Source organism: Halichoerus grypus, chromosome 15 (assembly GCF_964656455.1).
Source record: "Halichoerus grypus chromosome 15, mHalGry1.hap1.1, whole genome shotgun sequence".
Taxonomy (NCBI): domain Eukaryota; kingdom Metazoa; phylum Chordata; class Mammalia; order Carnivora; family Phocidae; genus Halichoerus; species Halichoerus grypus.
Window position 1 is genome coordinate 25,997,652 of NC_135726.1, and position 23,475 is coordinate 26,021,126.

Below are 23,475 nucleotides of genomic sequence, written 5' to 3' on the forward strand. Positions count from 1 at the left end.
ATGAATAGATAATTCTGTTGTGGAATCTAACTTCTTGAGCCAGGTGATAAATTCCTAGGGATGGTACCCAAAAAAGTGGCAAACTTTTCCCCCAAAAGTCGAGAGGTCCTGGATGGAACGCAGGCCCAGTTCTGTGGCTGTTTTTTCTACCTCACCTTCCCAGGAACAGAGATCACCATTCGGAGGATCTGGGATGTCGTGGATACCTCTTGTTCTTACAGTGAGAGCGAGGTGACCCTGAGGGAGGGGGGAGGTTGTTTTAGAGAGAATTTAAGAATGCAAGAAGATTACAGGAAATAGAGTAAGATGAAGAGATTTGGTAAGATTGACGAGGTAGCAAGAGCTGGTCCAGTTGGCAGGGGACAGCCAAGAAGCGTGGGTTCCCCAGACAAAGTCAGAACCATCGGGAATTAGCCAGGGGTCATAGAAATAACCATCTGATGGCTGAGGATAACCAGAGAATGCTAATTTTGAGGATGGGGGAGAAGCTGTGTCTGGAGGTGGTTTCTGTGTGGTTGGGCTGGGTCTGAGAAACCAGGTAGGAGGTGCCGTGGGGACATTTTCGTTCCCATGAGGGATCTCCAGGGAACCCTGTCGTGGCTTGGGGCTTTTATGTTGGATTTAGTGCCAGTTAGGTAAGTGTGACGATAAATGCTCATTCTCAGAAAAGGGCCTGTGGTAAAATTACAATGGAAAAGACGAGACCCTTGTGAGGATGGACTGGAATAGTGCGGGGTTTTCTCGCAAGGGGTAAGTATCTGGGTTGACATGGTGGAGGCCGAGCTGATTTCCTTCCTTGCTGCACCTTTATGGTTTTTCCAGCCTTCTGTTTCTGGTCGTTGAGGCAAGGGGCAACCGCTTGGTCCAAATAAAAGCCAAAGAGTCCAAACTACCGTTTGTCTCCTATATCCTGCATTTTGTCCTTTTCCATGGGAGTCGTGTTGAATAAGCCCCACACTCTAGAGATGAACTTGGGGACTGTGGAGCAGCCATCTTGGTGTTTCCAAAGTCTATCTGAATGGCTTAAACCTCCAGCTTTCCCCATCCAGTTCTTCCTGAGTCTGAAGCTACCATTTGGGCCATGTGGATTTCTTTTATGATTGCCTGAGGAGTCGTCCTAAAATAGTGCTCTCTCAGGGGCAGGTGAATAATCTCACCAGGGGTCTAGGCCCTGAAAGCAGGATGCAAGGGCGTAGTCCTAAGGCTTGTAAACCCTTGGATTTCTGGGGTGGGCAGGGAGGAGGCTGCCGATGTAGCATACTTACCAGTCAGTTTGTTTCTTTAGGTCGCGTCTGAATTTGTTGTGCCGTGTCCCTCAGTTTTTACCATAGTAGTCTACTGGGATAATAACAGTGCCTCTAGAAGTTCTGCGATTTGGGGTCTGTTTTTGACTGGGGGGACTGGCTGCTGTCAGAATCCTCTCTGTTTTACGTGCCCGAGTCACGTTCTACCCCAAAGGCATAGCAGCTTCAGTATATACGTTAACCTTTATTCCTTCTGCTCTTACCGGAAGCCCAAGTAAGAGCAATCAACTCAGCAACCAGGGCTGATTTGACATTTGGCAGGGCTCAGTATTCTAGAGGTTTGTGTCGATCAGTGGTGGCATACCCATCCTAGAAGGCTCCATCCTCCTTTCAGAGGTAGGAGCCGTGGACATGAAGAGTGAGGTCAGTGTGTGGGGGGGTGAGGTGAGGTGAGGGGTGGGGGGTTCTGATGAATCTAGCCTAAGACAGGATCGTGGACTAGTGTTAGGGACACAATGGTGGGGCATCCCATTAGTGGGTAAGGGAAGCAAGGTGGCAGGGTTTTGACAGTGACATACGGCGATGTGAGGGGGGAGAGTAGTAAGATTTCATGAGACGTAAGTCAAGATGCAGAAAAGTACTATGTGTTTCCATCAAGCAATAGGGTCTGTAGAGCAGATAACCTAATGCTAAAGCAGAGGCGGCTGGGACAAGTTCGGTGGTTGTAGCCATGGCTCATGCGCAAGGGGGATCATGCCTTAGCCACGGGGCTGAGATCTCCGGTGACCAATAAGCTTCTGAGAGCATGACCCTTGTGTTCATGCACAAAGAAAAAGGCAGGGGGTAATTGGTCAGTCTAAGTGTGGGAAGTGAAAGTGGAGAGAGAGCCCTTAAGGTTCTCAAAAGCATCTTCGGATAGGGGGCCCCAGATTCCCGCATCTGGGGAGGCCTCCTTAGTCATGGCACAGAGGGGTGAGGCAATCAGAGAGAATGTAGGTCTAGCCACATCCTACAATATCCTCCAAGACCCCAAATGCCTATCGGTCATCCTCTTCTTTCAGGGAGGGAAAAATGTCAAACAGGGGAGCCTTGGTCTGTGAAGATAGTTTTACGTGCAGCCGAAGTACCGTGACCCAGATATCAGACACACAGCTTAGCTGAATTTTGTCTTCGGCCACTTTGTGGCCCTTTCTTGCTAAAAAGCCTTAGGAAGGTAGTCCGTGTCCAAGAGAAGTTGCCATAACTGTCAGAACATAGAAGAAGGTCATCTACGCATCAGATTAAAGTGGAGTCTCCTGGGAATTTTAAGCCCCTCAAGCTGACATTTAGGGTGTGTGGGAAGTGCCTCAGTGAAGCCTGGGGGTAGGGCAGTGCAGATGTGTTGGTGGTTATCCCAGGGGAGGAGGACACGTACTGGGATTCCTTATGAAGGGGAATTCTACACAAGGTGAAACACAGATGGAGGACTGGGAAGTACTGGGGTTGGAAGGAGTGGCAGACAAGATAGTGTTAGGATTAGGTGCCAAGGCAAGTCTGGATTTAATAATTTTGTTAACAGATTCTCAGATCTTGGGCTGATGTTTTTGCCCGTTTGGTTTTTTTAATGGCCAAAATGGGAGTATTGCATGGATTAGAAGTCTAATGTCTAATCCATGTCTAATAAACCTTGGATTATCGGGTGGGGCCCCTCCAGTCCTTCTGGCTTTAAATGATCCTGAGAAATCCTGGGGAGGCGCATGGAAACATCTATTTATACCTTAAGGGGTTCTGTATCTCTGTGTGTCCATATTAGTGGAGGTTTTTTTGTCCGTAAAGAAGAGGGAATCCTGTCTAATAGTTGATTTAAATATTCAGTGAGGAAGGTGTTAATTGAAGGGGGCAGAGGACCCCAGGGAAGTCAGAGCCGTTAGGGGAGGTAGATGTGGAGGGGAGGAGTCAGGGACCTGGAGAAGGAGACTTTCCAGGGCATGATAAACTTTTATCTCCTACTCATGGGAAGATTCCTTCCAAACAGGCTTCTGGATCAGCAGAACTGGCAAGGAAGTTGCGCTGAGCTTCAAGAGGTCCCATGGAAATATTAAGGGGTGGAAACAGAGGCAGGCAGATCATGAAGTAAATTATCAAAACTCACCACTGGTAAAGTTCAGTGATTCGAGGAAGGGGGCCAGGAAACAAGGTGGGGCTAAGGGTAGAACACATTGCCCTGGAGTCAGTGAGAAGCGTGGTGGGGTGCCCTTGAAAAGTGTAAGGTTATTTCCCCTTGAGAATTTGGCGGCAGTTGAGGGCACTGGACACTTATTCCTAGGAGGAGAGTCAAGAATTTTCTGGTGAGGACGCGACTCAGGTTTTTTCCCTCCTCTTGAGGCCTGGCACTCCCAGGCCCAACATCCTTCTTTCTTCAATTTCAGCAAGTGTCTCGATTGATGGAAGACGGTGATTTTGGAATTTGCCATAGATGAAAATTCTCAGGTCCTCCTAGCTGTTTTAATTGCAATGCCATTAGCTTGCATTCTTTATTCCCAATGGTTTTGAAATACCATCTTCGTAACGCTGGGCTAATGCCTGGCGCTTAAACATGTCTGCGTTTTGCCAGTTAATATTATTTCTCTGGAATGTGTCAGGAAGCTCTGCTCTGAGACCATTTCCAAAGCTTGTGGCCAGAGCTGCGGCTGTTTGGAAGGTCAGTTCCAGCCCCGAGAGCTCCTTCCTGTTGTCTCTAATTGATGGTGATCATTAGACACATTTCATCTTTGTTTTTAATTTTGAATCCATGAGCAATCAGTTTTGGTGAGAGAGACCTAAAGAGTGGCTTCTAGTCATTTTTCTTTTTTTCCTTATTTCCCTCATTTTCTAATGGGAGTTAGACGTAGTCTGATACCCTTGAGGGTCTTAAGGTATGGTGATCCTTTGACCTTTCCAAACCGAAGGGACGCATCCCCAAGGCCAAACCATAGGTGGAGAAGTTGATCTAAATCAGGGAATCTGGAGAGCATGCTCCCAGAACAATCCTAGAGTATCTAATAAATCTTTTCCTTTTCTTTCAGGAGTCAGGAAAGTCCTCGATGGTGACATGTTAATTCTGACTGAGACCAGGGTTTAAATGGCATCTCTTCTGTCAGCCTGGCTTGAGAACGGGTAGGGGTCACACCCTGGGCTTCATCTGCAAGAGATGGGGGTCTGGTGCACCTTCTAGTTGCAGGGAGTTGAGGGGCTGGGCGTGGTGTTGGTGCAGGACATTTTGGGAGAGAGAGATGGATATGAAGGAGAACTGCGAGGGGAAAATGGGGTGCTATGAAGGGTTCTAGGGGGCTTACTGAGTCAGAACAGTTTCTCTGAAGACATTGTTTAAGAACTTCTATAGTTTGAATGAGGTTTGAATCATTTAGTTGCTTTTTGGTTTCTTCATACCGAGTGAACAAAGCAGAGCATTGTGCATCAGAGAATTTTGTTCCTTTTGGCCCGAGGGCTCCCCTTAGGTGGACTAATTTGGGCATATCCCAAGAGCCCCCCAGAGGGCCCACTGTAAAGAGAGTTTTTAGTAAAGTTTTGCTAATGAGAAAGAAAGTGGACAGCATTTGACCTTAGAAGGATATAGTCAGCAGGAGTTTGAGGAGAGCTTTCAGTGGGTTGAAAAGCTCCCATGTTCTTGACTAACAGTACCTTTATACTTATGAATAGAAATATCTGGGACTCTAACCGAGCCTCTCTTCCTTACAGAGACTAGCCTCTTTGAATCAGAAAAGCCTAAGACTCACCTGGCCTCTGTTTACCCAGGACTCTAACACAGCTTCTTAAAAACAGCTGCTTGCTTGGGGCTCTGACCCAGCTTCTAGAGTATACTTAGAATCCTAAGGATCGAAATCCTCACTGTGTTTCAGGGGACATTTATTCAGAGCAATGGGCTCTGGAGTCGGATTCATCATCGGATACCCAAGCCCCAGCAAAGAGACTGGAGACAGAAGGTCTAGGTGCACACCGCGAAGCCTGGTTGTCATGTCGCTGAGTCCGATGGTGGTTCCGGTTCAGCTCTGGGTCACAGCACCAAAAACCATTAAGGAGAAACAGAGTCAGAGAGAAGTTAAAGCAGTGAGGATAGATTTTACCGAAAACAAACAAACAAAAAAACCCCACCAAAAAACAAAACAAAAAACCCCCCAAAACCCACACAAACTATTGCAATAGGGAAAGAGACTCCAGTAGAGACCTGGGCTCAATACCCAATACAACCAGAGCAAGGGGGAATTTGTAGCCAAGGAGCCGGCTAGGGGGTGGGGTGGGGGAGGCAGGCCAGGGCAGTTGGGTATCACCTGGGGGGTAGTGGGGATGGGGAGTTTGATCAGATTTATCAGGGGTGGGGATTTCTCGCTAAACTGATTTAGCAGGTTTCTTGCTAAAACTAGATTCTAGCAGCAAGTATGCAGAGGGGCCTCAGCTCTTCAGGGAAAAGGTTGGGACAATTTTATCCATTTCCACTACCTTTTCTGTGGGACCCCTCATTTGAGAAATGGATTTCTAAAATTTTTTAAAAAAGGGAAGTGTAGATGACAACACAGTGTTATATTAGCCTAGGGTGTAGAGCGCAGGGATTCAACAATTCCATGCATTCACTGGTGCTCACTGTGATGAGCGGGGTAGACTTCTAAAGTTTTTACTCTGAAATGTATACTGGGTGTCAGAAATGGACAACAGGCTCGTCTTGGCTTAACTGAACACACTGCAATATTTCACGATATTTAGCGCCAATTGGTCAATTTAAAAAGAAGGATTTGAGGGGTGCCTGGCTGGCCTGGGACTCAGGGTTGTTAGTTCCAGCCCCACGTTGCATGTAGAGATTACTTTAAAAAAAAAAATCTTAAAAAAAAAAAAAGAAGAGTTTGAGTTTAGGAGGTTTCTAGTCAAGAGAGGGACCCAGGAACCATGAGTAATGCTCTTAGAGGCCTGTGGTCAGCTTGGTAATTATTTTCTCTCTGTTAGAGGTTCCTCTTCTGGGGTAAATCCTACTTAAAGAGGAGGCATCCCTTGTGACCTGAACTTGAAGCTCCCAATATTTGGGTTCTGGCCCCTGCAGGCACCTCTGGGCTCCCAGGTGGGTTTGTACACCCATCCATCACGGGGGTCTGTGGCTCTGGGGGTCTGGCCAGCACCCAAGGCCTCAGGGTACTGGCAGGACAGCTGCTGTGGGCCCTAGCCTTCAGCCACCCTGCATTAAACCTTACCCAGTTTCGCTAATATCATTTCATCTAGAACCTCCCCCAACCCCGCCCCTCTTGTTTTCTTGGAGCCTTTTTGAATCAAAGCACAGATGCGTGGTTGCATAGCCCAGCTTCGCTCTGAGCCCCTGAGGTGTTGTGAGGGGTTGTAGAAACAGGTGGGGATTAGAAGCAGGCCTGGAGAGGGGGAGGGGGCCTGCCTCAGCACTGACTTACAGGACAATCTGGAGCAAATTGTTTGCCCTCTTTGGGTTTGCCTCTTCGTTGGTAAAAGGAGGGTTCTGGCTCAGGTAGGGGCCGAGGTCCCTCATAAAGGCCAGGCGCTGTGAGTTGGAACCAGGCCCAGGGCCCCCACCCCCATCCTTGGCTGCCACCCACCCACCCACCCCACCCCCATGGGCCCCTCAGGCTCCTGGTACCAAGACAAGGAATAAACAAACAAGCCTAGGGAATGTCCCTCTTCACTGGAAACAAAGCTGGGGTGGTCTGGAGAGGCGTGTGGAGAGTCAAGAGTGCCAGGTGGAAAGGGGCCAAGGCGGCCTCGAAGATCACTTCCCTGCCCTGCCGGGAACATCTGAGGACACCCGGGCCACAAGTGTGGATTTTGTGCTCTCTTTGGTGTGATAAAATCCCCATCAGGAGCATCTCTCTCTTCCAAGCCAAGCCTGCCAAGGGGTGGACCCCGGCCTGTGCTGGGCTTGTCTTCTGTCTTCCGATCACATCTCCTCTTATGGAAGAGTCCCAGCTGCTTCTGCTCTGTCAGCGGAGCGCTGGGGAGCGGGCGGCCCGGCTCCGGCTGCACACTCAGGGTCTGGGCTCCCGCCAGGCCCCCGCCGCCCAGCCTGCCCAGCCTGCCCAGCCTGCCCAGCCTCCCCCCTCAGCAACTCTCCGGCTTCCCTCCTCTGTCGCCACCTGCCATTCCCCACTGATGAGCCCCTTATTGATCTTGGCCCATTTCTTAAAGTTGCCACACTGTAATTCCATCCGGGCCACATCCTCCGCTGGGACTGGCCTGGCCAGTCCGCCTAGGTCTGTTCATGGTGGTGCTGCCCTCCTGGGGAGAGCCAGTGCCCCTGATGAGGAAAATCGGGTGGTCTGGGCCGACAGAGCGGGCCTTGGTGGAGGCTGGCTTCCCTGCTGAGGTTGGAACCTGCAGGAGATTGGGTGACATTTTCTTGAGTTGGGGATGGGGATCCTTCTCTGCACGCCCTGCCTGCCTCCCCCGCCCCGTCCCCAAGCATCCCGACACAGAGCTGGTGGCCCTCAGTGCTGGCTGCACGGCACATTTGCTGTGTTCCTTGCATGCTAGGAAGGAGGCCAGGCTTCCTTTCCCTTTCCAGCGTGACCTCAAAATCCATAGGCACCGCCGACTGCCCGGTTGGAGTTGAATCAGCAGATGCGTGCAGTGGGGCTGGGGAACCAGGTACGAACGTGATTTCCTGTGTCTTTGGGCGGTGACTGGGAGCTTGCCTCGGAGAGCGCAGAGGTGCGGGAAGCAGAAGTGGGAGCCAGAGTGACAGGTCCCCTTTCCTCAGGCCTGGGGTGAGGCGGGGGATGGCTGTCCTGACCGGGAGCCCCAGGGCAGGACTGAGGTCAGGGTGGACCAGAGAGAGAAGGCATTTAAGCTGTTCTTCTGCACAAGTGGAATACTCATTCCTCCCCAGTTTACTTTTCAGGGGGGGTTACTGGGAGGACAGATGAGATGGTTCTAGAAAGTGCTCTGGACGTGTTATAGCAATGTCAGGTCTGAATGTCTGCGCTTACACCGATGAGGAGTCAGGGTTCCCCCCCACCCCCCGCCACAGGCCCTGCCCTGGGCTAGATGTGGTCTGTGCCACTTGTCTGGGGTGCAGGCCTGGCAGGCCGGTGACCCCACCGTCATTTTGCTGAGGCACCATTAATGCCGCTCAAGGCCTCAGAAGCCATAACGGGGACTCCCAAGAGTCCCCCCCTCCCCCCACTGTGAGGTACGCGGGAGAAGGTGCGGGCAGAGGACAGTCATCTTGTCACCTAGCTGAACAGCAGTCCCAAACAAAATCCAAAATTAAAACCACAATTTTTATTTGAACATAATTGAAACCTGTAACATAAAAATATCTTTCTGTCACTAGAGATGCAGATGACAACTGGAGGGGACTGGTCTTTTGCTCTGGTGAAGGCCTGACGGAAAATAAAAGCCCTGGGCACCCCCTGGCCCGTCCTCCGAGCCCCGCTCAGAATGCCCACGGCAGGTGGCTGGAGGCGGAGGAAAGAGAAGTGGGGGGAAGGCCTTGCCTCTCCGCCTCTTTGGGAAAGCCGATGAGAAGCCAGAGGTCACAGAGCATTGGAGGGCTGCCTTAGAGCCGCCACCAGCCAGGCCAAAATGAAACATCTGCTCCCGGCTCCCCAGGCACATGGCTGGGTGTGAGTGGGAGGCAGGGGTGGAGAAAACTGAGGCAGAAACACAAATGAGCACTCTGCACCTTGGCCCTGAGATGGCCTCTGTTGGTACTGGAGGGGGAGACCAAAAAGAAATAAATAAAAGCGATGCGCTTCAGGGAGGGAGGGCGACAGACCCATTAAAACACCGTATGTCCAGCGCGAGTGGGGAAGAGCCAGGGCATGAGGGTTTAAAGAACCCTGATGGAGGCCAATGGCCTCCAAATGTAAATAGCTGATGGGGGGAGGGTGTGGGGGAGGGGCAGTTTGTTGGAGGGGCTACAGTGGGGGTGCTGGCTGAGTCTGGGTGGGCTCGCTGGGGTGACCCTGACGTTCTTTTGTGTGTGGCATGACCACAGACCACAGATCTAGAACTAGGAAGCCCAGGCCGCCCTCTACTGGTGATTCCTGACAATGACCACACACCGCAGGGCCGGACCTGCAGCCCAAACCGGCCAGGAGCGAACCAGCCTGAACCAGCCCCCAGGGAGGACGGGCAGTGGCTGCGCTCCAGACCAGGCCTCCCAGTGCACTGGGAGGCTGAGAGCCTCCCCAGGGCTTGGGGCAGGCTTCTCCATCTCTGCCTCGCCTGCAGAGGGGCCTGGGCTGAGAGTCTCTGGTGCTCACTTCAAAGGCATCGAGAAGAACTTGTTCCCGGACTTGCAGCGGACCAGCTCGGCGTGCGCGCGCAGCACCATCTCGGGGTCTTCAAACTCATCCACGATGTTCTTCCACCGGGAGCCGAGAAAGGACAGTCGCATTAGGGGAATCAGGGACCCAGAGGGCACTGCGAACCAGACCAGCCTACTAAAATCCTTCAGGGGTTAGGCCCCATGCAGGGAGGCTGAGGGCCCTGCAGGCCCTAGACTCTGCACTTCGGTGTCTTGTCCCATCAGCTCTGCCATCTGGGCAGGTGGGTCCTATCATCCCAACTTTGCAGAGGAGGAAATGGACACTCAGAACCCGATAAAACTGGGATGGGGTCTGCTGGAGCCCGAAACCAGGGCTCTTTGCCCCCATAGCATGATTAGGCCAAGAGCAGAAGTGGCTGCTTGCTGATGGCCCAGGGCCTCTATCCTCCTGCACACACTTTGCTTGGCTTGCAACATGTTTTAAAAAAAAATTCACATTAGTGCTAACATTTGAAAATGAGAGACTGCACATAAAAATCTGGATTTCTGGTCTCCCTTGAAAAACAGAAGTGCTAGCAACACTTGGTCCACAGTCCTACACGGCAACATTCCCCATGCTAAACTCCCAGCGGTGGAGGAGTATCAGCTCCTCGGAAGGCACTGACGGGAAAGTGAACCGTCTCATCTGCTTATCAGAACAGGAAGGCTACGGGGTGGATGCGCCTTACGCCTGGCATGTTTCACTCATTTCCAACACCTGCCGGGCCCTGCTGGGCACCCGAGCCTTCGACCTCTGGGCGAAGGGCTAGGACTTCAAGAGAAGCCTACAGCATTCTCTCAGATCAGTGGTGTAGGGCAGTGCTTCTCAAATTTTAACGTGCACACAAATCCCTAGAGATCTTGTTAAAATGCAATTTTGATTTCTTAGGTCTGGGTTGGGGCCAAAGAGTCTGGATTGCTAATAGGCTCCCGGGGGCTGTGGCCATGGGCCTGCCCTTTGAGTAGCAAGGTAAGGCGATCGGGGTCTCCTCCCCCAGATTCTGGTTTGCATGCATAATCCTCAGGGCCTGCCGGCATCCCTCCCCCTCCGCAACATGTGGCCCATCACTCCAGGCGTTGGGCACCCTCCGTGCTCCCGCCTGGGAATTTACCTGTAGTTCCCGTAGGCACCGCCCTTCTAGGGGGAGACGCGCGTCACCCACACACCAGGCCAGACTGACGTGGAATGAAGGGTCCTGTGGAGGAACAGCAGGGAGGCAGGCGGTCACCTGGATGCCTTGGCCCGTCCAGACGTGACAGGAGGTCTGTGATCCTTGTCACGGTATCCCTGCTGGAGCCCTGGCCTGCTCCAGGAGAGACTAGACCCTCAGTGCTGATCAGTGTCGATCCCAGGCGCCCTCCGCAGATAGAATAGCTCTGGGTTGGCACCGACTATGGACTGAATTGTGTCCATAACCTGTCCCCCTCCCCACCTGCCAGATGCCTATGTTGAAGCCTCAATTCCCAATGCAGTGGTATTTGGAGACGGGGCCTCTGGGAGATAATTAGGGTTAGAGGAGCTTATCAAAGCGGGGGCCCTCGTGTTGGGATTCATGGCTGTATAAGAGATGGCAGAAAGCTGGCTTCCTCTCTTTCCACCATGAGGACACAGTCAGGAAGGGAGTCCGAGCCAGAAACGGACCATGATGGCACCTTGATCTTGGATTTCTAGGCTCCAGAATTGTGAGAAAAGAAATTTCTGCTGTTTAAAGCACTCCATCTAGGGTATTTCGTTATGGTGGACTCAGATGACTAAGACAGTCCTGCTTCCAGAGGCTTTCCCTTAACAGTCATTAAATCTGGGACGTGGATGAGAACGCAGGCTCTATTTTCTGATCTAGAACATTTCAACAGATGACATACTTTCTAAGATGAAATGAACAAAACCAAAATGTCTAAAATTATGAGTAATAATTTCCACTGAAACTCACACTCCTATGCCTCAGCAAGGCTTTAAAAGAATGTATCAAGCAAAACCAAGGGCCCTTTAAGGACCTGATACTCAGTTTGGAGTCAAATACCCCCGGAGGGCATGGGGGGGGCGAGGTGCAGGAAGGTTTGGGAAGCTACCGCTCCTCTTGGTGTGTCAATTTTACTAAAAAAAATTTGGGAGAACTACTACTTCTTAAAAAAGAGATGAACATGGATCCATATGGAGCAGAATGAGTCAATCTTGTGCATACTGAAGATGAAATGAGATTTCTATGAAGCGTCGGACTTCCGATGGGCTGCACCTGACTCCGCCACGGGCCCCTCTACTCCCCTCTCTCCTGGAGGCGTGTGTCCTCCGAAGGCTGGTGTTCGGGACACTTCACGGGGGCAAGTTCTGGAGGGCTCTTCAGTTTGTCTCTAACAAAGGGCTCCTTCGAGGATGGTTTGATTCCACTTTTAGGCGGGCCAATGGAGAGGAAGAGGCTGTTTGTTACCTGGTAGAAAGTGGTGAGGTCAAATTCCTCCATGACTCTGTCTACCTCCGAGACCAGGTCCAGGAACTGGGCGTGCCCAGAGGTGACCTCGAGCCCAACAAAGGTCCTGGGGAAGGCAGAAGTGGAGACAAGGTGAGCATGAGATGCAGCCCCTGAGAACCTAAACCATCTGCCCTGAGGGCAGGGGAGGACAAAGGAAGCAGTCAGGTCAGGGGGCCTTGGTTCTCCCCGCTCTCCTGGTTGCCTCGCTTGCCTGCCCTCTGAGCTAGCTCTTTCCTCTGTCCCTAAACCTTCCTTCCCCAGTCCTAACCACACATCTCTCCTCCTTCCCGGGGGGCTCATGACCCTTGAGGAACTTCTTCATGTGCCCCTGCCACGTGTCTACAACCCCCAAGCTTCTGCGGCCCTGCTCTCCAGGGTCGCATGACTCCTGAGTCTGGACCGTTTCTCTCGGGGACGTGGCTCCTGGGCACCGGCCACCCTCCCCTCAGCTCTCAAACACACTCCCTCATCTTTAAAAACCCTCCTGTGAGCCCACATCTTCAGCCAGACACCCTCCTGGTCTCAGTGAAACTTATCAGATGACTTGCCCACTGTCACTATCTCTAATCCCTCACCTCCCAGCTTCAGCCCACTCCACTACTTCTGGAACATGCTGGGCTCATTGGCGCCTCACGACTGCCCAGTGATGGACCTATCAAGGGCAGGTGTGTGACAGCGTGTAAATGAGAGGTCACGGAGGGGACAGAGCTGGGCAGGGGCCCATGGTTTCTTCCAGTGGCAGGCTTTTGTTCACTTCACTGGGATGTTTTTCTCTACCTCTGCCCCCCTCGCCCCATCTTCCTCTAGTTATTTTTCTTAACGAAAGGTTCAGATTTGGGAATAGCTGCTTTTGTAGCCATAGAGTTGGTTAAAACACAAACAAAGAAAAAAATGCGGCAGACAAGGCTGGAAGCAAAGCACCCTTTCAGTCTTTACTCCAGAGAATCTTCTGGAAGCAACTGGGGGCAGATGGGGAGACTCACCTGGTTTTCTCTTGATTGGTATAAATCTTTACCCGGTTGGCAGTAAAGAAGAATCTGGAATTTAGAAGAGGAAAGACCACGTTTCAGGAAGAGTAATAAGAGGAAAAAAATCCAAAAAAAGTTTATATTAAAAAGGAGGATTTTGAAAATACAGTTAACTCACTGCACACTTCGTTACCCTATTATACAGGTGGTATAACTGAACCCTAAAATATTGGAGCTGGACAAGGCCTGACATAATCACCCAGTTGCAGTAACACATAGCTTCATTCAGATGCTAGCAAAATTTTTATTAATAGCAGTTCATCCCAATGAACAATTTGAGACTATTTCAATTTTACTGATGGGAACTGAGAAAGTCTTCTTCATCAAGGAGGTGATAACAGATGAACATTTCCCATGTGCCAGGGGCTGAGCTGAGGGCATCCTCACGTGACTCTGTGATGCAGACACTTTAACTATGCCCATTTTACAGACACGGAAGCTGAGGTTAGGTGAAGTTGAATTTGGTGAGCCACAATCTTAACCTCAGTCTGTCTGATTCCAAAGCCCTTGCTGTCACCTATGATGCTTTAATGAGGGGAAGTGGGTCTCTGTTGGTGTGGAAATGGGGCAGAAACACCTGCCCACCCATGTACCCACCCATCCTCAGATCAGTTACACAGGGCCCATCAAGTTCAGTCAGGTAACTGCTTTCATTCTGGCTGGTTCCGGTTTGTGTCTGTCTCTGAGACACTAGGAGATCTCAGAGGGACCAACTCGGCAAATCCCATTGCAGGAAATGATCACTGACGGTCTCCGGGCCAAGGTTCCGTATGATGGAACACAACACCCAGCATGCTGGGTAGAATCTCACAACTTGTCCAGGGGCTCAGACTCAGTCAAATTGGGCTTCCCTGTCAGTCTTCGGCCTCCTAATGCATCCCTTTTGGGGAAAATGTAAGGGATGACAGAACCAGCAGGAGCTTGGTCAAGTGTCGAGTTTACCCAGAGTTCTGTAAGGGACCTGACAAACATCCTGAAGTGGACATTGGAGGTTTGTGCCCAACTGTGAGGGTTAATTTTATGTGTCAACTTGACTGGGCTGAAGGATGCCCAAAGGGCTGGTAAAACATTATCTCTGTTTGTGAGGATGTTTCTGGAAAAGATTGGCATTTGAATTGGTGAACGGCATAAAGCAAATGGCCCTCCCCAATTTGGGTGGGCATCATTCAATCCATTGAGGGCCTGGACAGAACAAAAAGGCAAAGAAAGGGCAAATTGGCACTCCTACTCTCTGCTTGAGTGGAGACATTCATCTTCTCCTGCCCTTGGACACTGGACGTTGACTTTCCTGGTTCTTAGGCTTTTAGGCTCTATCGGGACTTACACCATCAGTCATCTCCCCCCCCACCCCCATTCTCAGGCTTTTGGACTCAGACTGAATGATACCACCGGCTTTCCTGGTTCCCCAGCTTGAGGATGGCAGATTGTAGGATTTCTCGACTTTCATTACTGTGTGAGCCAATTCCTATAATAAATCTCTCTGTATCTCTATCTCTGTCTCTATTTCTATCCTATTGGTTCTGTTTCTCTGGAGAACCCCAACACAGATTTTGGTACCGAGAGTGGTTCTAAACCAGGATTTTAAGATTGAGTCTTCTGAACTGGTTCTGGAAGCTTCCGGAATTGGCTCTCTGATTAGATTCAAAGATACTACTGACTCTGTTTCTAGTAGTAAAGTGAGCACTGGTAGTGCCCGTGGGAACCGATTATAGAGATGCACTGCATAATCCCAGTCAACCATTTATTAGAAGGAGCTAAGTGACTGCATGATACTTTCAAACAATTTGGGGGAAACTATGGAATATAATGACATTGGTTGGTTGCTCTTGATGTCGCTGGACAAAGTGGTAAAAGAAAAACATGAGCTCGGGGATTCGAATTCCCAACTCAAGCAGCATCAAGGACCTAGGAACCTCTAGATGTGCCCTAAGGGAGCGCCTCCTGCCCTGTAGCCTCAGGGCTGTAACTGCAGAAACTCAAAGGCAGAGGCGCATCCTGTGATCCGCTGAATTAAACCAGTTGAACTAGCTGAGCAGCTGCTGCAGCTCAAGGAAGGACACTGCCTGGGAAAGACTGGGATCCTTTGGGACGGGGACGCGTGGGAAGCCCGGATGAAGCTGGGACACTGAGCCCCTCAATTCTCACGAGCTTTCTTTCCCAGTGGTTTGGGCCTTTCCACCTCCACCCGAGGGGACTCACCTGGCACTGAGGCAGCTGCCCGGCAGGAGGATGGTGAGTCTCCTCAGGAGCCACCCCCACTACCCCTCTTTGCTTCTATTTTTCTTTAAAAGCTGTTTTATTTTATTTTATTATTATTTTTATTTTATTTTATTTTTTAAAGATTTTATTTATTTGACAGAGAGAGAGCGCACGTGCAAGCAGGAGCAGGGGGAAGGGACAGAGGCAGAGGGAGAGGCAGGCTCCTGGCTGAACAGAGAGCCCGACGCTGGACTCGATCCCAGGACCCCAGGATCATGACCTGAGCCCAAGACAGACGCTTAACGGACTGAGCCACCCAGGCGCGCACCCTGCTTTTGCTTCTAGACCTATAAAGTCCCGGCAGACCCCTTAAGGTGAGGTACAAAGTGTGACTCGTGAGGAGATGTGCCATGCTCCGAACTACTACCTGAGTTTTCTAATCTACATGAGCAGAAATCCACGGAACGTGTGTGGGGATGGATTTTAAAGGTGTGTTGCAAGCATCGTAGAGTTGGATCAGGCCGAATTTCATGATATGGGCTCACTAAGTAGAGATCCAGCGTGAATGCCACAGCTCGGGGAGTTAGGAAGGGGATCTCACAGTTTGCTGGGTTAGTTGCCTGAAACGTGGACCAAGAGGTGGCTCCGGTGAGGGAGCTGGAAACACCCGAGCTGAGACGTGGGTGTAGTTACCATGGTAGACAGCAGAGTCTCGGGCAGGCCTAGGGCACTGGCTAATTGTCGCAGTGTTTCTAGAAGTGAACTAGACAGGAAGCCTACTAAACTCTTACTTCATCTGTACAAGCAGAAACGTTCTAGGCCAAGTGAACAAAGTCTAACCCGAATCATAAAAAGAAAGTCATGGACCCTCAATTTCCAGACTTGAGCCAGTTTATGGACCTAAGACCCCTTGAATGAAGGGGAGGGTGGGTCCCTTTGAGGAAGGACCCTGGTACACTACTAAAATTTTATAGTTCATCTTTCTCCTAGCCTTCTCAAAAGGGATCTTCGGCCTTTTGCCGGGTAATTGTGCATTAGAGAAAAGGAAATAATCAGGCCTGTTGGGAACTAGCAGATAATGGCTGTGAACTAATTCCAGGAGGCCAAAACGTGACTGTGGCCCTCTAGTCAGGGTGGGGGCTCATGGAGGCCAGGTGACCAACGGAGTTTCAGCTTAGTCTCGGTGGGCCCCCACCCTGTGGTTATTTCTCCAGCTCTGAGTGTGTAACTGGGATACGCACCCAGCTGCTGGCAGAACCCCCACATTGCTTCCAACCCGTGCAGCGAGGGTGATTATGGTAGGAGAGCCCACCAGAAGCCACCAGAACTGCCGCCACCTAGGAAAGTAGTGAATCAGAAGCAGTACTCTGTCCCTGGAGGGATCGCAGAGATCAGTGTCACCACCGAGGACTCGAAAGACGCAGGGGTGGGGATTCCCACATCTCCACTCTACTCTCGTATCTGGCCTTTGCGGAAGGCAGACGGTCTTGGAGAACGACGGCAGGTTAGAAGCAGTTTAACCAAGAGGTGACTCCCATTGCAGCTGGTGTTCTAGATGTGGTTTTATTGCTCAAGCGGGATCAACATAGCCCCTGGTTCCTGGAATGTGGCTACTGGCCTGGCAAATTCATTTTTCTCCAGCCCCGTCCACGAGGCCCAGGGTTAGTGGGCTTTCAGCAGGCAAGGCCAGCGACACGCTTCACTGCCCTGCCGCTTGGGTAGATCATCTCCAGCCCTACGCCATCATTTATTTTGCAGGGTCTCATCACCTTTTGCTTACACAAGACACTACACTGGTCCATGACACTGATGTTGACACTGTTGATCGGACCTAGTGAGAGGGATGTAGCCACTACTCGAGACTTCACAGAACCCTGGCTAAGACACCAACCAACCCCCTTCTCCCAGGAATCTTGTATTGGAGGGCTGCTCCCCCCATTTTGTGCTGGGGGAGGGGTCTCTACCCCGCTGCCCCGGGGAGGGGGGGCACACCTGACCCAGGCCTGGCCAATCAGAACACAGCATTCCCTCGGCTGCAGCAACAGAATCGAAGGTGTGCTGCTGCCCACTCTTGGTCACGGGCTCAACCAAACAAACCTGAAGAGGCCACCTAGTCCGGCTTCCTCCAGGACACAGGGGAGGAGACACGTGCACTAGCAGGGGAACATCAAGAAAGCCAGCTTGGTGATCTAGGCGCTGCTCTCTGGTCCCACAGAGAGCAAGAGCATGAGCTACATCTGCGCTCCCCAGGGACCATTATCTCTAGCAATGGCCCGTGGGCAAAGTTTACAGAGGTCCCAGCAAGGGACTTGTCCAGTCAAAGGACCACTGCACGCCGAGGAGACCAGAGCCATGGCTTCCCGCCAGAGGTTTCGTTCTCGCGTGGTCTTTGCAGCCCAGATGCATGCAGTGCGATGATAAGTCATTTTTACCAAAGTCAGGTGGCCCCCCACACAGCTGACACCCCACCTTTACCCAGAGAACAGAGCTGGAAGCCGGTAACTGAAACATCCTCAAGGAAAGGGTTCTGCCAACTGGACTCACAGACGGGAGCACATTAGCCAAGTCAGACCGATCGAAGTCGTTCCTGTGACTTTTGCTGAAGCTATGAGAAAAGAGGGCTGGCTTCCCAGGCTGGTGGACCGGCAGCCCCAAGTTGCCGGTGGCCTTCTTTGTCTTTGTGAGAAGGAAGCCCACACAGAGGGGCACCGAGCTAAGAGACGGTGAGAGTCAGGTGCCATCTTCTGGTCACCCCAATCCACTCATGCAGGAAGCCAGCGTGACTTCTGAACTTTTAGTTATACCAGCCTATGAATTCCCCCTCAGTTTAAGCCACTTTGGGTTGGATCTCTGGTATCTGTGACCAAGGGAGTCCTGACTAATATACATATTGCTCAGTCAATTTGGTAGCAATGATAAAAAAACGGGAGTGGTGGGGCGGGATGGGCACTGAATGAGGTGCAGAGATAAGTGTTAGTCCTGATTCTCCAACTGACTGAACTGGAGCAAATCCCTTCCTCTACTGGCCCCCAGAAAGGGCTGAACCGAATGGGCAGTTCCCTACCTGGGCAGAGTGCGTCTATGGAATTCTTGGGCCTGAGGCCTCCTGCACTGTGGGAGTGGGGCTTGTGCTCTGGAAGACTTCCGTTTTTCTCCTACACATCTACACATCCAGGCTTTTGGGTAACACCTCATTTGAAGCACGGGCTCTGCAAATAAAACCACCACCTGGATGGCTTCTTGGGCTCCTTCTGGAACTAACACTCAGAGGATCCCTCTCTCCTGCTCAATTGTTCAACAAACATCCATTTGATGCCTATAGTCAGCAAAGCATCTGGAGAAGACACGTGGGGTGTTCAGAGAGAAGTCACATTCCTGGGCCTGCGGGCGCTTGGCTCCAAAGGGGCCAAGGACTGGATATGAATGAAATGAGCACGAGGGTATAAACTGCCCCAGCATGGGATGATCCCCAGGACTGAGGAACTCTGGGGGAGATGCCAAATCGGAGAGCCTCAAGGAAGGGGCAGGGCTTCGATCTGGCCAAGTGTAGGAGGAAAGGCACTCTGGTAGGAAGAAGAAGTCCTAGGCTGGCAGACCAAACCAGAGGCAGGGTCCAGTTCCCATCCTTCGCCAAGCAGGGGCCTGCATGACCTCATTTCACTCTCCATAGGTCCCCTTGGAGGCGGCTACCATGACCTGCCCGCAGGTAAGGACGCAAGGTTTCCAGAGCTTCTGTGGCCTGTCCAAAGTCGCCCAAGATGGGGTATATGGCAGGCAGGTCCAGGACATGTTCAGTGTTCTAACCTCCAGGTCTGGCCTGCTGGCTGGGGAAGCACACCCCACACCTACACCCCCACAGTAGCTTAGGACAGGAAGAGGAGCCAAGGGGAGGAGAAGAGGGGCGAGGCAGAGGAAGAGCCGGGCACTCACCGCGGGAAGGAGGCCATGCGGTCTTTCAGAGCCTGCACGAACGGGAGGATCCAGTGATGCCGCAGCACCACGCTCTGGGACAGGCTGACGTGGAACGCCTCCATCTGCACCAGCCGGGGGACACAGGTCTGGGCGTGGGACAGCAGCATGTCCAGCAGGTCCAGGAACTCCTCCCTGGTCTCATCTGGAGGGGGAGTGGAGAGGGCGGGCCATTCTCTTAGCCAGGGCCGTGTGGCTGAATGAAGAACCCCAGACGGCCGAGAAAGGCCTTCGCTACTCGGGATTTTGGGGGAAAATTACTTTGAGAGCAGCCTAGCTCTATCTATTTTAACATGATTTTGTGGTTATAGAAGTAACACACATATGCTCATTGTAAAGAATTCAAGTAAAAAAAGGAAATATGCCAAGGAGAGAGCAGGGCCCCCCAAAATCCTATCACCTAGAGCATTGAGCAGTCTCCAAACTATTGTGATCACCTGGGCCATTAGTCAAACAAACTTGCACGCATATGTGCAACTAACGTGTATTTATTTATAAGTTACAAATGTGCATGTTACAAAATTATGTCCATTGTAAAAGGTATACTCTCGAGAATGGAAATTTTATTTTATTTAATTAATTTATTTAAAGTCTATTTATTTTTTGGTAATCTCCACACCCAATGTGGGGCTCGCACTCATCACCCCGAGATAGAGTCGCATGCCCTTCCGACTGAGCCAGCCAGGTACCCCAAGAACAGAAACTTTAAAAAGATGAGATGGGGCGCCTGGGTGGCTCAGTCGTTAAGCGTCTGCCTTCGGCTCAGGTCATGATCCCAGGTCCTGGGATCGAGCCCCCGCATCGGGCTCCCTGCTCCGAGGGAAGCCTGCTTCTCCCTCTCCCACTCCGCCTGCTTGTGTTCCCTCTCTCGCTGTGTCTCTCTCTGTCAAACAAATAAATAAAATCTCTAAAAAATAAAAAAATAAAAAATAAATTAAAAGATGAGATAAAAAGGGATATATAAAGAAGTTCTAATACTTTTCTTCCAGATGGATCATCTTGACCTCTCCCCTAGGGGGCATACACCCTACTTCCAAGACTGTCAGAGATGGATGCCTATCTCCCCAGCCTCTTCTCGGTGCATATCCTCGTGTATACATTTTATTTGTTGAAAAAATGAGAGTGTACCATTCAAACTGTTCTTCCACTGGCTTTTTTCTTTCTTTCTTTCTTTCTTTTTTTTAAAGATTTTATTTATTTATTGGTCAGAGACAGAGAGAGAGCATGAGCAGGGGGAGCAGCAAGCAGAGGGAGAAGCAGACTCCCCGTGGAGCAGGGAGCCCGATGCGGGGCTCAATCCCAGGACCCTGGGATCATGACCTGAGTCGAAGGCAGACGCTTAACCAACTGAGCCACCCAGGTGTCCCTTCCACTGGCTTTCTTTATGTAACACTACATGTTGGATAGCTTCCTCTCAGTGCAGGGGACAAGCTGATCACAGGTTCACAGTAATCCATAATCACCAACAGCACTTCCTTTATCAGTCACCTATGAGACGTTTAGAATCTCCTGATAAATGTTTAGAATGCTCCTAATTTTTCACAAAGACGAAGAACACTACAATGACCACCACTGTATGTTCACATATTCTTCTTCTTTTTTTTTTAACCAAATGTGGGACTGGAGCTGCATGGGTAACGGTCTGCTCACACCCAGTCTGTTAGTCAATTTGTTCCAATGCCCTGGCGGATAGGCAGTATAGAGAATCATTCTCATTCTGTGGATGGGGAAATGGAGGCTCTAAGAGTTGACCTGATCGAACACAAAATACTAAGAGCCACCACCTACTCTGTGTATTGTGTTAAGAGCCTGACATAAATGATCTGATTTAATCTTCACAACAGTCCTAGGAGATAGGATTTCTATAATCCCCATTTTAGAGATAAGGAAACTGGAGCTCTGGGAAGTCCAGTAACTTACTAAAGGGTGCCCAGAGTACTGGGTAGTGAAGGGAGGTCTGACTCCGACGCCTGGGCATTTTTTGCCTGCCACTTACTCATGGGGGCTGGTGGGGGCGGGAGGGGGACCTGCCCCAGCACATCCAGGGCCCTCTCAGCAATAAACTGCCAGCTGCAGCCGCACTCCGGGATGGCCCTGACACTGCCCTAGACCCTCCCTTGGGCACCTCCTCATGAGTGGGAAAACATTATACCCAGGGTTAATTAAAAAAATATTTCAGGCAACGAATTCGAAACTTTTTGAAAACAGGTTTACAGAAAAACTCCCCAATTCTTGAAACTCATTCTGTCTCTGCTAAGTCCATCTCTCTCCTACCATCCATGTCAGAGGTTTCTGGCTTGTTCCTCCTGGTTGGGGCCAGCTTCCTCCCATCAAGAGGCACCTATCAGTCTCAGTCACTCGCCCTTTACATGTTACTCACATGGCACATAGACGTGCGTGGCCCAGTTGCCCCGCTCGTGGGGGAAGGTGCGCACCCGGCCCCCATGTTTTTCCCGGTCATCCTCGGGCTCCTCCTCGGTGTCTAGGAACATGTGTAGCACACTGTCGGGGACCGGCAACCGCTGGCTGGGAAGGGGGCTCTGGGCACTGCAAGAGAGAAAGGAAACGAGCACACTTAGCCTCCTGGCATTCTCCACCTCTGCACCCACAGCAAAAGTCGTAACCCCTTATCCAGGGTGACTGAGCGCATCAATTTCCCACCAGGGGCTGGAAGCAGCTTTTAGATAACCACAAAGCTCTTTCCCCAGTACTGTCTCACTGGGGTCTCCCCACAGCCCCAGGAGGCCGACTTTAGCTGGGAGCATGGGAAACAACTGGGCAGGCAGCAGTGTGTGGTTCAGAGGTCACATTCCCTGAACAGTGGACAAGCCTGAACTGGAGTAGTGCTTCCTAGCTTTGGGGTCTTGAGCAGGTCATGTGTACGCTGTGGGCCTCAGTCTCCTCATCTGTAAAGTGTACTTCTACCTGACAGAGCTATTGTGAGATCAGCAGAGATACTACTGCTTGAAAGGCACTCTTCAAAGCACCAGGGGTGACACTTGAGAACTGAAGCTCCACGAAGTCAGACTTCGACCGTTTCGTTCATTGCCGAGTGTCCCAGCCTGGCGCAGAGCGGGTGCTCCATGAGCATTTACTGGATGGATGGAAACACTCTCCGTATGTGGAAACAGACCTAGGGTGGTGCTGTGGTGCGCGCCAGTAGATCCCGGCGGCGGCCAGCGCTGGAGGCTGGACCCGAGCCCACGTTTCCTGCCTCCTAACCTTGGCCTAGCCAGGTGGGGGCACTCTGGGGCTGTGTCCAGGGCTGTCCTCCGGGCCCTCCTTTTCCGTTGTGCCCCTCTTCCTTCCCTGGAGAGCCGCTCCGCACCATCGCCCCTTTCCCCCCAGACGCTCGGGTCCCGTCGGGGTGTCGCGCGAACCAGCACCCTCCCCAGAAAGATCTCCTCGCTCCTTACCGCCGGCAGCCTCCAGTCTCCGGCCGCGCCTGGGCCCCGGCCTCGGCCTCATCCTCATCCTCCGAACCGCTGCTGCTGTAGCCCACCAGGGGCGCCGAACTCATGGGGCCTCCTCCACGACTGCAGTCGGTATCCGCGAGCGATCGCACCCGGAATTCCGCCGCGCCGGAAGTGCCCTCCCGGGGGCGGGGCCCGGAGAAGTACCGCCTCGGGGCGGGGCCTGAAGGGGCGGGGCCCCGCCGGACTCGGGCGGGACTCTACACCCAGACCACGCTGCCTGCCAGCTCGCAGCGCCTTGACGGCTACCTGGAGCCTCCCGGAACCCCACCCCTAGCCTCTGTGTGCCCATTTCACAGATCGCTCTGGGCCCTGACCTCTCTGTTCCCTCCTCTGTCAGCAGCCATCCGAGACCAGACCTCCTAGCCACGGACGGTCCCTGGGTCAGCGGTCAGCGCCCTAGACCCAGCGGAGATCCCTGCCCTCGAGGCCCGGACGGGATCAGAGGTCCGGGAGCCCCCTCCTCAAGCCGGTCCAGAGCCCGAGCTCCAGGGGTCCGTCTCCTAAGAGCAAGCTGAGCAGTCAGAAGCGGGTCAGTTCCAGATCAGAGGGTCTAGGAGGCCCCTCCTCTCAAGCGCGGGCGTCGGGTCGCAGGTCGGGTCGCGGGAGCCCCCTCCCCCAAGGCCGAGCAGGTTGGTCGGAAGCCGGGCGCCCTCCCTGGGTCCGCTGAGGCGTGCAGGTCAGGCAACTGGAGAGCCACCCCGCACGCCCGACTGTCCGACCCGGCCCGGCCGCGGGGTCCCCGGCAGGGGGCGGCCTCGCTCCGTGCCGCCCGCTCCTCCCGCAGCCGCCGCC

The 23,475-nt window shown here is 52.1% G+C and overlaps 1 protein-coding gene across 2 annotated transcripts; it reads right to left on the reverse strand.

Moving 5' to 3' along the window:
* Window positions 1-8,493: 8,493 nt before the first annotated feature.
* On the reverse strand, window positions 8,494-22,833 carry USB1 (U6 snRNA biogenesis phosphodiesterase 1). 2 transcript variants are annotated; one of them, XM_036124275.2, is made up of 7 exons: window positions 22,624-22,833; window positions 21,588-21,754; window positions 19,169-19,352; window positions 12,995-13,048; window positions 11,970-12,075; window positions 10,656-10,739; window positions 8,494-9,659 (listed from the first exon to the last, which is right to left on the reverse strand). In XM_036124275.2, the coding sequence occupies exons 1-7, from the start codon at window positions 22,725-22,727 to the stop codon at window positions 9,642-9,644; spliced, it is 717 nt and encodes a 238-aa protein (XP_035980168.1). In that variant the 5' UTR covers window positions 22,728-22,833; the 3' UTR covers window positions 8,494-9,641. The 2 variants fall into 2 exon arrangements, with proteins under 2 accessions (XP_035980168.1, XP_035980166.1); XM_036124273.2 differs by having other exon boundaries at window positions 8,494-9,600; window positions 22,624-22,830.
* Window positions 22,834-23,475: the final 642 nt, after the last annotated feature.

What these genes read in the sequence shown, in the direction of transcription:
- USB1 (XM_036124273.2), bottom strand. Translation starts at nt 22,727, where the DNA reads ATGAGTTCGGCGCCCCTGGTGGGCTACAGCAGCAGCGGTTCGGAGGAT. An exon ending in CACGCACGTCTATGTGCCAT is followed by an intron (nt 19,353 to 21,587) that starts GTGAGTAACATG and finishes CTCCCCCTCCAG; the next exon opens with ATGAGACCAGGGAGGAGTTC. An exon ending in CGCATGGCCTCCTTCCCGCG is followed by an intron (nt 13,049 to 19,168) that starts GTGAGTGCCCGG and finishes TCTAAATTCCAG; the next exon opens with ATTCTTCTTTACTGCCAACC.